Here is a 12,026-nt window from a genome sequence, read left to right as displayed (position 1 = left end):
GAGAGCTATTAGCTTCCAGCTAACATGATTGCATAGCTTTTATATGGGCTGGATGCATGTTCAGAGTGAGTTCATGTCTGGTTGCAAAACAGGACATACACACTGAGAGAAAAGCTTATGGTTGCAAAACAGGACATAGACACAGAGAGAAAAGCTATCTCTAATGTTATATGAGAGTTAGAGGAATGGAGGGAGGTTACTGGTTCATTACTTAAAGCTGTCTTGGAAAACCACTAATTATATCTTTGCATTAATGACATTGGCACATAATTTGGGAGCATTTCATTTTACATGCTGTTAAGATAAAGCTGACTGGCATTAAAAAGGAGAGAATCAAACTTAAAGACTGGAAAAGCAAGAAGGTTTAATAGGTGGGAGTAAGAGTAACGGAATGTTTTCAGTAACACAGCACAACACCATGCACCTGCTGACAATGGAAAAAAGATTCTGGTGTAATACAGGCTATAGTCAGAAAGAAAAAACAAAAGAGGAAACATTATCTGCATAGCAACAAATAAGTGATGATATGGCAAAAGTCAAGCTCCCTAATCCATATCAATTATTTCAATTGCAACAATGGAGTAAGAGAAATATTCTTCTACCACTTACGAAAGAAAAAAAGGACATCCCTTAAGCAGAGTATATACGATATAAATATAAAAAAAAATAAAAACAAAGGAGCAAACAAACAAAAAACAGAAGACAAAATAGCTCTTCTCTCATTGGTAGAAAAAAAATCCTGGTAAAATATAGTAATATAAGAATTTCCTATTAATCACACTTCATCAGCCAATAAGCCTAAGTAATGAGGATCATCAATATTAAGAACAAAATGAGATGGAGGGAGACAGAAGTGGATTCAGGAAACCTTTATTGTGCCCGGCACGGCAGGAGAAGTGGACAGAGAGCTGGGGCAGGAGCGAGCGAGGCTGGCTGTGGCGTGTCGGGGGGACAGAGGATCTTCTCCAGAGCGTGGCTTCTGGTTGTGCAAGCCCCGGCGGTGCGGCACTGCAGCTCGGGAGGACTTGGTCCATGGGCCCCACAGGCCTTGAAAGGTCCCACTCTTGCACAGAGAGCAATAACAGGGGGCAGAAGAGCAGAAGAGCAGAGGGCGAGCTGGGCACAAGGCCCTGGCCATGGAAGAAGGAGGAGTAGAATAGGGCGTGAGAGGCCGAAGGGGCCGGCACGGCCAGCTGCCCAAGCCTCGGCTGGAGCTGCAAATCCTCTGCGCACCACAGCGCTATGTACCAAAGAGCCCAGCCATGAGTCAGGGATGCTGGCAGGGGGTCTGGGGCATGGCATGGCTTTAGCAGGGCCCACAGGTGTCCCACAGCTTCTTGCTGTAGCGCGGCAAGACGTAGGGGCTGCAGGCGGGAGAAGCGTAGGGCCTGCCAAAGGTGCAGAGGCCTCCCGAGCCCTGGGTGGCCCCCGCGCCGTAGAGGCCCCCCAGCCCCAGGGAGCCCCCAAAGGCGGGTGCTCCGGAGGAGCCCACCACGGCTTGCTGGGGGAAGGAGCTGAGGATGGGGCCGGGGAAGGTGACGACAACGGGGGACGGCTGGATGAAGGCCGTCGAGTCGGGGCACTGCCGCGCGCACAGCTCGTTGCAGCTCTCAGCGATGGGCTGGGGGACGGCGACGCTGGTTTTCGGCGGGTACAGGTCGTTGCAAGCCATCTTGGTGTGAGAGAGCTGAGCCTGCAATGCAAAGCCCCCAGGGCCGGTGCTGTGAGTGAGGAGATGCCCTGGCAGAGCAGGGCCCGTGCCACAGCCAGGGGACTCCCTCCTCAGCCCGCCCCGGCTCTCCACGCCTGCTCCCTGCGTGCCCGCGGCCCTCGCCTGCCCCCACAGAGCCCCTCTGCCCACAGCGCGTCCGGCAGAGCTCTGGTGGCCAGGGAGCCCCACACCGGCCCCTGCCCGACGAGGCCCCGCCACCCACCCTTTTCCCGTGCAGAGCCAGGCAGGAGCGGCGGATGCCAGCGCTTGCCCAGGACCATGCTTTTATGGGGGCTGGCGAGCGCGGGGAGGAGCTGGCCGCGCTGGGGGCACGTGGCCCGTGGTGGCCGAGCCCCAGCCTCCTCCCTGCGCGCCACGGGGCTGTTGTGCTGACGCCGGTTCCTCGCCAGCCCCCACCCGCTCCCTCAGCCCCTGCAATTACCCCGCTCGGACGCTCGCCAGCCCTCACCTAATGGGCAAATTCGCCCCGCTGCCGTCTCATCCCCTGCGTGCCTAAGAGGGCATGCAGTGTGACACAGGCGGGCTGCCAGCACCCTGCGTGCCGCAGCTCTTCCTCAGGGGCTTGGTCTCAGGGTGGCCGCGTGCGCGCTGTGGAGAGCCCCAGGGCAGAGCGGGGTCATGGCGCTGGGCAAGGAGCAGCCACACGCCAGCGCCTCCATGACGTACGCACTGCAGTTGTTATCTGCAGAGGGGCGAGGTGACGAAACGCCAAATCAAAGGCGCTCCTCTCGGGCACTGCCTGCTCAGCACCACGCATTTGGCCCGCCAAGCGGAAAGGAGAGGGAAGCCAGCAAAGGGGCCTGTGCTGGTCCGGACAGGGGATGCTGACTCAGGGAGGGCAGGAGCAGGACAGCCTGGCCTCGGCAGGAGGGAGTGCCGCCTCTGCCCATTGGCCCAGCGGGCGCTGCGCAATGGCGGGGCCTGGATAAAAGCTCGGCCTGCGCGGGGCTCTCGCAAGCACTGCTCTGACCGCCTTCTCCTTGGGGAACAGGGTAAGTCTGCGAGCGCTTCTCCTCCTGCCGCTGGCCCCTGCCCCTGGCCCCGGCGCCTCAGCCTGGCCAGCTGCCGTCTACTGCTCCCTCGCATCGCACTCTGTGCCCTCTTGCAGAGCACCGTCCAATCCCGCAAGATGGCTTGCTACGACCTGTGCCCACCGAAAACCAGCGTCGCCGTCCCCCAGCCCATCGCTGAGAGCTGCAACGAGCTGTGCGCGCGGCAGTGCCCCGACTCGACGGCCTTCATCCAGCCGCCCCCCGTTGTCGTCACCTTCCCCGGCCCCATCCTCAGCTCCTTCCCCCAGCAAGCCGTGGTGGGCTCCTCCGGAGCACCCGCCTTTGGGGGCTCCCTGGGGCTGGGGGGCCTCTACGGCGCGGGGGCCACCCAGGGCTCGGGGGGCCTCTGCACCTTTGGCAGGCCCTACGCTTCTCCCGCCTGCAGCCCCTACCTCTTGCCGCGCTACAGCAAGAAGCTGTGGGACACCTGTGGGCCCTGCTAAAGCCATGTCCTGCCCCAGACCCCCTGCCAGCTGCCGCGACGCATGGCTGAGCTCGTGGGCACGGGGCGCTGAGGAGCGCTGAGCATCTCCAGCCCCAGCCAAGGCCTGGGCAGCTGGCTGTGCCGGCCCCTTCGGCCTCTCGCACCCTATTCTACTCCTCCTTCCTCCATGGCCAGGGCCTTTCGCCCAGCCTGCCCTCTGCTCTCCCGCTCTCTCTTCCCCCCTCCTGCTCTCCGCAGCAGAAGCAAGACCCTTCAAGGCCTGTGGGGCCCATGGACCAAGTCCTCCCGAGCTGCAGTGCCGCACCGCCGGGGCTTGCGCAACCAGAAGCCACGCTCTGGAGAAGATCCTCTGTCCCCCCGACACGCCACAGCCAGCCCCGCTGGCTCCTGCTCCAGCTCTCTGTCCACTTCTCCTGCCGTGCCGGGCACAATAAAGGTTTCCTGCATCCACTCCTCTCTCTCTTCCTCTTTCTGTGTTCCGAGGCAGGAAAGCAGCCCTGCGGGGCGTAGTGGAGGCTCCGGGGGAGGGCACACGCTGGTGCTGGGAGGCCCAGGGCATTAGGGCAGAGAGCAGGAGAGGTGCTGGCAGTTCTGCTTTGCCTGGCCTTCTCCGCCCGGGAGCGCAACCAGCTCTGCCAAGTGGCGCAGCTCCGCAGAAGCGAGGCACCGTCTCGGGCAAGAAGCGCAGAGGAAGAGGCCGGAGAGCAGGGATGGCTGAGCGCTGCACACGGTGAGTGCAGGGCCGGTCCCTTGCTGGAGGGCAGCCTTGCAGAAATGGCCGTGGGGCTGGTGGCCGCCCAGTGGAGCAGGAGCCAGCAACGTGCCTTGGGGCCGTGAGCGCTCCCCCCTGCTCCTGCTCATTGGCAATAGGGTTAGCAGCAGCCGTAAGACGTAAGGACGCTGAGCATGGGTCGCCCCCTCCCCTTCTGTCTCCCCCTTTGTGGCCCCAGGCTGAGGTGACACCTCTTCCCAGGCAAGCCTCCTGCTGGCCCTGGGATTAAGCCCATCAGTGTTAGCACAAAGCCCACGTGCTGGATCCTTGGGTGTGGTGACGCCCGTTAAGGAAGAGGGAAGTGGCACAGCTCAGGGAACACTGGCTATAAAACGAAGCGGCAGCAAGCCCCATGTGGCACTCAGGCTGGAGCTGCTGCTGCTGCTGCTGGCTGGCTGGCTGGCTGGCTGGCTGGCTGGCAGGAAGAAGCCTCTGCTCCCTGGGTGCTCAGGGCTGCCTGCGGCGTTGTCTTCTTCCTTGGAGTAGAGTGAGTTCTTTCCGGTCAAGACTGGCTCTAGCCTGTGGTGCTGGTGTGGTGGTGATTAGTAAGGATTTGGACGAGGGTCCGCATGACTGAACCGTCTAGGAAATGCAAGAATGCTAGATAATAAGGAAGCCGAGCTGGTTCCTAGAAGTTTGGTTGGACTGCAAGCTGTGCTAATTGTATAGAAATTGCCTGCTAAAGATAAGCTCTGCTAACTGCTGGGCTGTGAGGGAAAAGCTCAGAGCTGAACGGTGCCCTGGGAGAAGTTTGGCTTGGCTCTTTGGGAGAAGCTCTTTCTTCAGCTACAGGAGTGTGTAAGCCCGGGAGCGGGCTGGGCAGAGAAGTGTTTTGGACAAGGCTTAAGCTTTGTTCAGGTGGCGCTGCGTGGAGGCGGCAGTTGGTGTGCTGCTGCTCCTGGCGCGGGGTTCCCCTCTGTTTCAGGACCTTGTGTGGAGCGTCTGGAGGCGGCCCTGCTGGAGGCGGGGAGCAGGCTGCTTCCAGGCAGGGCCCTGGGAGATGGGCTGCAGCCCTCAGTGTGGGAGGCAGGGCTGCCAGGGGCTTTGTCCAGGGCGCCCCGGCTCTTTGGGGGGCTGGGAGAGCGAAGGGGCCATGTGCAGGCGGAGGGAGCCCTGGAGCCCCCGCGGGCCTGGGAAGGAAAGGCGGAGAGGCAGGCATTGGATGCAGGCTTGCTTTATTGTCAAGGCAGGAAAGGACAGAAGCACAGAGCCACGAGCAAGGCCCAGGCAGGCTGGTGGTGCCTGGGGCTTCCAGAGAGGCGTTCTTCCTTCAGGCTTCTGCCAGGCGCTGGCCGGCCCAGGGCCAAGAAAGGGCCCTGGGGGGCAGCACCGGAGGAGTCACGTGTCTGTGAAGAGGAGGAGGAGGAAGGACGAGAGGAGAAGAGGTGGCACGGGCGTGGCTTTAGCAGGGCCCACAGGTGTCCCACAGCTTCTTGCTGTAGCGCGGCAAGAGGTAGGGGCTGCAGGCGGGAGAAGCGTAGGGCCTGCCAAAGGTGCAGAGGCCCCCCGAGCCCTGGGTGGCCCCCGCGCCGTAGAGGCCCCCCAGCCCCAGGGAGCCCCCAAAGGCGGGTGCTCCGGAGGAGCCCACCACGGCTTGCTGGGGGAAGGAGCTGAGGATGGGGCCGGGGAAGGTGACGACAACGGGGGGCGGCTGGATGAAGGCCGTCGAGTCAGGGCACTGCCGCGCGCACAGCTCGTTGCAGCTCTCAGCGATGGGCTGGGGGACGGCGACGCTGGTTTTCGGCGGGTACAGGTCGTTGCAAGCCATCTTGGTGTGAGAGAGCTGAGCCTGCAATGCAAAGCCCCCAGGGCCGGTGCTGTGAGTGAGGAGATGCCCTGGCAGAGCAGGGCCCGTGCCACAGCCAGGGGACTCCCTCCTCAGCCCGCCCCGGCTCTCCACGCCTGCTCCCTGCATGCCCGCGGCCCTCGCCTGCCCCCACAGAGCCCCTCTGCCCACAGCGCGTCCGGCAGAGCTCTGGTGGCCAGGGAGCCCCACACCGGCCCCTGCCCGACGAGGCCCCGCCACCCACCCTTTTCCCGTGCAGAGCCAGGCAGGAGCGGCAGATGCCAGCGCTTGCCCAGGACCACGCTTTTATGGGGGCTGGCGAGCGCGGGGAGGAGCTGGCCGCGCTGGGGGCACGTGGCCCGTGGTGGCCGAGCCCCAGCCTCCTCCCTGCGCGCCACGGGGCTGTTGTGCTGACGCCGGTTCCTCGCCAGCCCCCACCCGCTCCCTCAGCCCCTGCAATTACCCCGCTCGGACGCTCGCCAGCCCTCACCTAATGGGCAAATTAGCCCCGCTGCCGTCTCATCCCCTGCGTGCCTAAGAGGGCATGCAGTGTGACACAGGCGGGCTGCCAGCACCCTGCGTGCCGCAGCTCTTCCCCAGGGGCTTGGTCTCAGGGTGGCCGCGTGCGCGCTGTGGAGAGCCCCAGGGCAGAGCGGGGTCGTGGCGCTGGGCAAGGAGCAGCCACACGCCAGCACCTCCATGACGTACGCACTGCAGTTGTTATCTGCAGAGGGGCGAGGTGACGAAACGCCAAATCAAAGGCGCTCCTCTCGGGCACTGCCTGCTCAGCACCACGCATTTGGCCCGCCAAGTGGAAAGGGGAGGGAAGCCAGCAAAGGGGCCTGTGCTGGTCCGGACAGGGGATGCTGACTCAGGGAGGGCAGGAGCAGGACAGCCTGGCCTCGGCAGGAGGGAGTGCCGCCTCTGCCCATTGGCCCAGCGGGCGCTGCGCAATGGCGGGGCCTGGATAAAAGCTCGGCCTGCGCGGGGCTCTCGCAAGCACTGCTCTGACCGCCTTCTCCTTGGGGAACAGGGTAAGTCTGCGAGCGCTTCTCCTCCTGCCGCTGGCCCCTGCCCCTGGCCCCGGCGCCTCAGCCTGGCCAGCTGCCGTCTACTGCTCCCTCACATCGCACTCTGTGCCCTCTTGCAGAGCACCGTCCAATCCCGCAAGATGGCTTGCTACGACCTGTGCCCACCGAAAACCAGCGTCGCCGTCCCCCAGCCCATCGCTGAGAGCTGCAACGAGCTGTGCGCGCGGCAGTGCCCCGACTCGACGGCCTTCATCCAGCCGCCCCCCGTTGTCGTCACCTTCCCCGGCCCCATCCTCAGCTCCTTCCCCCAGCAAGCCGTGGTGGGCTCCTCCGGAGCACCCGCCTTTGGGGGCTCCCTGGGGCTGGGGGGCCTCTACGGCGCGGGGGCCACCCAGGGCTCGGGGGGCCTCTGCACCTTTGGCAGGCCCTACGCTTCTCCCGCCTGCAGCCCCTACCTCTTGCCGCGCTACAGCAAGAAGCTGTGGGACACCTGTGGGCCCTGCTAAAGCCATGTCCTGCCCCAGACCCCCTGCCAGCTGCCGCGACGCATGGCTGAGCTCGTGGGCACGGGGCGCTGAGGAGCGCTGAGCATCTCCAGCCCCAGCCAAGGCCTGGGCAGCTGGCTGTGCCGGCCCCTTCGGCCTCTCGCACCCTATTCTACTCCTCCTTCCTCCATGGCCAGGGCCTTTCGCCCAGCCTGCCCTCTGCTCTCCCGCTCTCTCTTCCCCCCTCCTGCTCTCCGCAGCAGAAGCAAGACCCTTCAAGGCCTGTGGGGCCCATGGACCAAGTCCTCCCGAGCTGCAGTGCCGCACCGCCGGGGCTTGCGCAACCAGAAGCCACGCTCTGGAGAAGATCCTCTGTCCCCCCGACACGCCACAGCCAGCCCCGCTGGCTCCTGCTCCAGCTCTCTGTCCACTTCTCCTGCCGTGCCGGGCACAATAAAGGTTTCCTGCATCCACTCCTCTCTCTCTTCCTCTTTCTGTGTTCCGAGGCAGGAAAGCAGCCCTGCGGGGCGTAGTGGAGGCTCCGGGGGAGGGCACACGCTGGTGCTGGGAGGCCCAGGGCATTAGGGCAGAGAGCAGGAGAGGTGCTGGCAGTTCTGCTTTGCCTGGCCTTCTCCGCCCGGGAGCGCAACCAGCTCTGCCAAGTGGCGCTACTCCGCAGAAGCGAGGCACCGTCTCGGGCAAGAAGCGCAGAGGAAGAGGCCGGAGAGCAGGGATGGCTGAGCGCTGCACACGGTGAGTGCAGGGCCGGTCCCTTGCTGGAGGGCAGCCTTGCAGAAATGGCCGTGGGGCTGGTGGCCGCCCAGTGGAGCAGGAGCCAGCAACATGCCTTGGGGCCGTGAGCGCTCCCCCCTGCTCCTGCTCATTGGCAATAGGGTTAGCAGCAGCCGTAAGACGTAAGGACGCTGAGCATGGGTCGCCCCCTCCCCTTCTGTCTCCCCCTTTGTGGCCCCAGGCTGAGGTGACACCTCTTCCCAGGCAAGCCTCCTGCTGGCCCTGGGATTAAGCCCATCAGTGTTAGCACAAAGCCCACGTGCTGGATCCTTGGGTGTGGTGACGCCCGTTAAGGAAGAGGGAAGTGGCACAGCTCAGGGAACACTGGCTATAAAACGAAGCGGCAGCAAGCCCCATGTGGCACTCAGGCTGGAGCTGCTGCTGCTGCTGCTGGCTGGCTGGCTGGCTGGCTGGCTGGCTGGCAGGAAGAAGCCTCTGCTCCCTGGGTGCTCAGGGCTGCCTGCGGCGTTGTCTTCTTCCTTGGAGTAGAGTGAGTTCTTTCCGGTCAAGACTGGCTCTAGCCTGTGGTGCTGGTGTGGTGGTGATTAGTAAGGATTTGGACGAGGGTCCGCATGACTGAACCGTCTAGGAAATGCAAGAATGCTAGATAATAAGGAAGCCGAGCTGGTTCCTAGAAGTTTGGTTGGACTGCAAGCTGTGCTAATTGTATAGAAATTGCCTGCTAAAGATAAGCTCTGCTAACTGCTGGGCTGTGAGGGAAAAGCTCAGAGCTGAACGGTGCCCTGGGAGAAGTTTGGCTTGGCTCTTTGGGAGAAGCTCTTTCTTCAGCTACAGGAGTGTGTAAGCCCGGGAGCGGGCTGGGCAGAGAAGTGTTTTGGACAAGGCTTAAGCTTTGTTCAGGTGGCGCTGCGTGGAGGCGGCAGTTGGCGTGCTGCTGCTCCTGGCTCGGGGTTCCCCTCTGTTTCAGGACCTTGTGTGGAGCGTCTGGAGGCGGCCCTGCTGGAGGCGGGGAGCAGGCTGCTTCCAGGCAGGGCCCTGGGAGATGGGCTGCAGCCCTCAGTGTGGGAGGCAGGGCTGCCAGGGGCTTTGTCCAGGGCGCCCCGGCTCTTTGGGGGGCTGGGAGAGCGAAGGGGCCATGTGCAGGCGGAGGGAGCCCTGGAGCCCCCGCGGGCCTGGGAAGGAAAGGCGGAGAGGCAGGCATTGGATGCAGGCTTGCTTTATTGTCAAGGCAGGAAAGGACAGAAGCACAGAGCCACGAGCAAGGCCCAGGCAGGCTGGTGGTGCCTGGGGCTTCCAGAGAGGCGTTCTTCCTTCAGGCTTCTGCCAGGCGCTGGCCGGCCCAGGGCCAAGAAAGGGCCCTGGGGGGCAGCACCGGAGGAGTCACGTGTCTGTGAAGAGGAGGAGGAGGAAGGACGAGAGGAGAAGAGGTGGCACGGGCGTGGCTTTAGCAGGGCCCACAGGTGTCCCACAGCTTCTTGCTGTAGCGCGGCAAGAGGTAGGGGCTGCAGGCGGGAGAAGCGTAGGGCCTGCCAAAGGTGCAGAGGCCCCCCGAGCCCTGGGTGGCCCCCGTGCCGTAGAGGCCCCCCAGCCCCAGGGAGCCCCCAAAGGCGGGTGCTCCGGAGGAGCCCACCACGGCTTGCTGGGGGAAGGAGCTGAGGATGGGGCCGGGGAAGGTGACGACAACAGGGGGCGGCTGGATGAAGGCCGTCGAGTCAGGGCACTGCCGCGCGCACAGCTCGTTGCAGCTCTCAGCGATGGGCTGGGGGACGGCGACGCTGGTTTTCGGCGGGTACAGGTCGTTGCAAGCCATCTTGGTGTGAGAGAGCTGAGCCTGCAATGCAAAGCCCCCAGGGCCGGTGCTGTGAGTGAGGAGATGCCCTGGCAGAGCAGGGCCCGTGCCACAGCCAGGGGACTCCCTCCTCAGCCCGCCCCGGCTCTCCACGCCTGCTCCCTGCGTGCCCGCGGCCCTCGCCTGCCCCCACAGAGCCCCTCTGCCCACAGCGCGTCCGGCAGAGCTCTGGTGGCCAGGGAGCCCCACACCGGCCCCTGCCTGACGAGGCCCCGCCACCCACCCTTTTCCCGTGCAGAGCCAGGCAGGAGCGGCGGATGCCAGCGCTTGCCCAGGACCACGCTTTTATGGGGGCTGGCGAGTGCGGGGAGGAGCTGGCCGCGCTGGGGGCACGTGGCCCGTGGTGGCCGAGCCCCAGCCTCCTCCCTGCGCGCCACGGGGCTGTTGTGCTGACGCCGGTTCCTCGCCAGCCCCCACCCGCTCCCTCAGCCCCTGCAATTACCCCGCTCGGACGCTCGCCAGCCCTCACCTAATGGGCAAATTAGCCCCGCTGCCGTCTCATCCCCTGCGTGCCTAAGAGGGCATGCAGTGTGACACAGGCGGGCTGCCAGCACCCTGCGTGCCGCAGCTCTTCCCCAGGGGCTTGGTCTCAGGGTGGCCGCGTGCGCGCTGTGGAGAGCCCCAGGGCAGAGCGGGGTCGTGGCGCTGGGCAAGGAGCAGCCACACGCCAGCACCTCCATGACGTACGCACTGCAGTTGTTATCTGCAGAGGGGCGAGGTGACGAAACGCCAAATCAAAGGCGCTCCTCTCGGGCACTGCCTGCTCAGCATCACGCATTTGGCCCGCCAAGCGGAAAGGGGAGGGAAGCCAGCAAAGGGGCCTGTGCTGGTCCGGACAGGGGATGCTGACTCAGGGAGGGCAGGAGCAGGACAGCCTGGCCTCGGCAGGAGGGAGTGCCGCCTCTGCCCATTGGCCCAGCGGGCGCTGCGCAATGGCGGGGCCTGGATAAAAGCTCGGCCTGCGCGGGGCTCTCGCAAGCACTGCTCTGACCGCCTTCTCCTTGGGGAACAGGGTAAGTCTGCGAGCGCTTCTCCTCCTGCCGCTGGCCCCTGCCCCTGGCCCCGGCGCCTCAGCCTGGCCAGCTGCCGTCTACTGCTCCCTCGCATCGCACTCTGTGCCCTCTTGCAGAGCACCGTCCAATCCCGCAAGATGGCTTGCTACGACCTGTGCCCACCGAAAACCAGCGTCGCCGTCCCCCAGCCCATCGCTGAGAGCTGCAACGAGCTGTGCGCGCGGCAGTGCCCCGACTCGACGGCCTTCATCCAGCCGCCCCCCGTTGTCGTCACCTTCCCCGGCCCCATCCTCAGCTCCTTCCCCCAGCAAGCCGTGGTGGGCTCCTCCGGAGCACCCGCCTTTGGGGGCTCCCTGGGGCTGGGGGGCCTCTACGGCGCGGGGGCCACCCAGGGCTCGGGGGGCCTCTGCACCTTTGGCAGGCCCTACGCTTCTCCCGCCTGCAGCCCCTACCTCTTGCCGCGCTACAGCAAGAAGCTGTGGGACACCTGTGGGCCCTGCTAAAGCCATGTCCTGCCCCAGACCCCCTGCCAGCTGCCGCGACGCATGGCTGAGCTCGTGGGCACGGGGCGCTGAGGAGCGCTGAGCATCTCCAGCCCCAGCCAAGGCCTGGGCAGCTGGCTGTGCCGGCCCCTTCGGCCTCTCGCACCCTATTCTACTCCTCCTTCCTCCATGGCCAGGGCCTTTCGCCCAGCCTGCCCTCTGCTCTCCCGCTCTCTCTTCCCCCCTCCTGCTCTCCGCAGCAGAAGCAAGACCCTTCAAGGCCTGTGGGGCCCATGGACCAAGTCCTCCCGAGCTGCAGTGCCGCACCGCCGGGGCTTGCGCAACCAGAAGCCACGCTCTGGAGAAGATCCTCTGTCCCCCCGACACGCCACAGCCAGCCCCGCTGGCTCCTGCTCCAGCTCTCTGTCCACTTCTCCTGCCGTGCCGGGCACAATAAAGGTTTCCTGCATCCACTCCTCTCTCTCTTCCTCTTTCTGTGTTCCGAGGCAGGAAAGCAGCCCTGCGGGGCGTAGTGGAGGCTCCGGGGGAGGGCACACGCTGGTGCTGGGAGGCCCAGGGCATTAGGGCAGAGAGCAGGAGAGGTGCTGGCAGTTCTGCTTTGCCTG

General features: G+C 64.4%; 6 protein-coding genes across 6 annotated transcripts; 3 read left to right on the top strand and 3 right to left on the bottom strand.

Moving 5' to 3' along the window:
- Nucleotides 1-1,306: 1,306 nt before the first annotated feature.
- LOC309888596 (feather keratin 4-like) lies at nt 1,307-1,672 on the bottom strand (the record flags this gene model as incomplete). Its single annotated transcript, XM_082781012.1, has 1 exon — nt 1,307-1,672. One exon carries the CDS (start codon nt 1,670-1,672, stop codon nt 1,307-1,309), a length of 366 nt encoding a protein of 121 aa, XP_082637138.1.
- A 935-nt stretch (nt 1,673-2,607) lies between these two features.
- On the top strand, nt 2,608-3,679 carry LOC309888457 (feather keratin 4-like). Its single transcript, XM_082780779.1, has 2 exons — nt 2,608-2,724; nt 2,841-3,679. Exon 2 carries the CDS (start codon nt 2,862-2,864, stop codon nt 3,225-3,227), a length of 366 nt encoding a protein of 121 aa, XP_082636905.1. The 5' UTR covers nt 2,608-2,724; nt 2,841-2,861; the 3' UTR covers nt 3,228-3,679.
- Nucleotides 3,680-5,403: 1,724 nt separating this feature from the next.
- LOC309888486 (feather keratin 4-like) lies at nt 5,404-5,778 on the bottom strand (the record flags this gene model as incomplete). Its single annotated transcript, XM_082780809.1, has 1 exon — nt 5,404-5,778. Exon 1 carries the CDS (start codon nt 5,767-5,769, stop codon nt 5,404-5,406), a length of 366 nt encoding a protein of 121 aa, XP_082636935.1. The 5' UTR covers nt 5,770-5,778.
- Nucleotides 5,779-6,628: 850 nt separating this feature from the next.
- Nucleotides 6,629-7,776, top strand: LOC309888458 (feather keratin 4-like). The gene is made up of 2 exons (XM_082780780.1): nt 6,629-6,821; nt 6,938-7,776. Exon 2 carries the CDS (start codon nt 6,959-6,961, stop codon nt 7,322-7,324), a length of 366 nt encoding a protein of 121 aa, XP_082636906.1. The 5' UTR covers nt 6,629-6,821; nt 6,938-6,958; the 3' UTR covers nt 7,325-7,776.
- A 1,724-nt stretch (nt 7,777-9,500) lies between these two features.
- LOC309888595 (feather keratin 4-like) lies at nt 9,501-10,683 on the bottom strand (the record flags this gene model as incomplete). Its single annotated transcript, XM_082781011.1, has 2 exons — nt 9,501-9,887; nt 10,597-10,683. 2 exons carry the CDS (start codon nt 10,681-10,683, stop codon nt 9,501-9,503), a joined length of 474 nt encoding a protein of 157 aa, XP_082637137.1.
- Nucleotides 10,684-10,725: 42 nt separating this feature from the next.
- On the top strand, nt 10,726-11,873 carry LOC309888454 (feather keratin 4-like). The gene is made up of 2 exons (XM_082780776.1): nt 10,726-10,918; nt 11,035-11,873. Exon 2 carries the CDS (start codon nt 11,056-11,058, stop codon nt 11,419-11,421), a length of 366 nt encoding a protein of 121 aa, XP_082636902.1. The 5' UTR covers nt 10,726-10,918; nt 11,035-11,055; the 3' UTR covers nt 11,422-11,873.
- Nucleotides 11,874-12,026: the final 153 nt, after the last annotated feature.

This window comes from Aythya marila (assembly GCF_965140915.1).
Source record: "Aythya marila genome assembly, chromosome: 29".
Classification (NCBI taxonomy): Eukaryota; Metazoa; Chordata; class Aves; order Anseriformes; family Anatidae; genus Aythya; species Aythya marila.
This window is presented reverse-complemented; position numbering and strand designations above follow the sequence as displayed.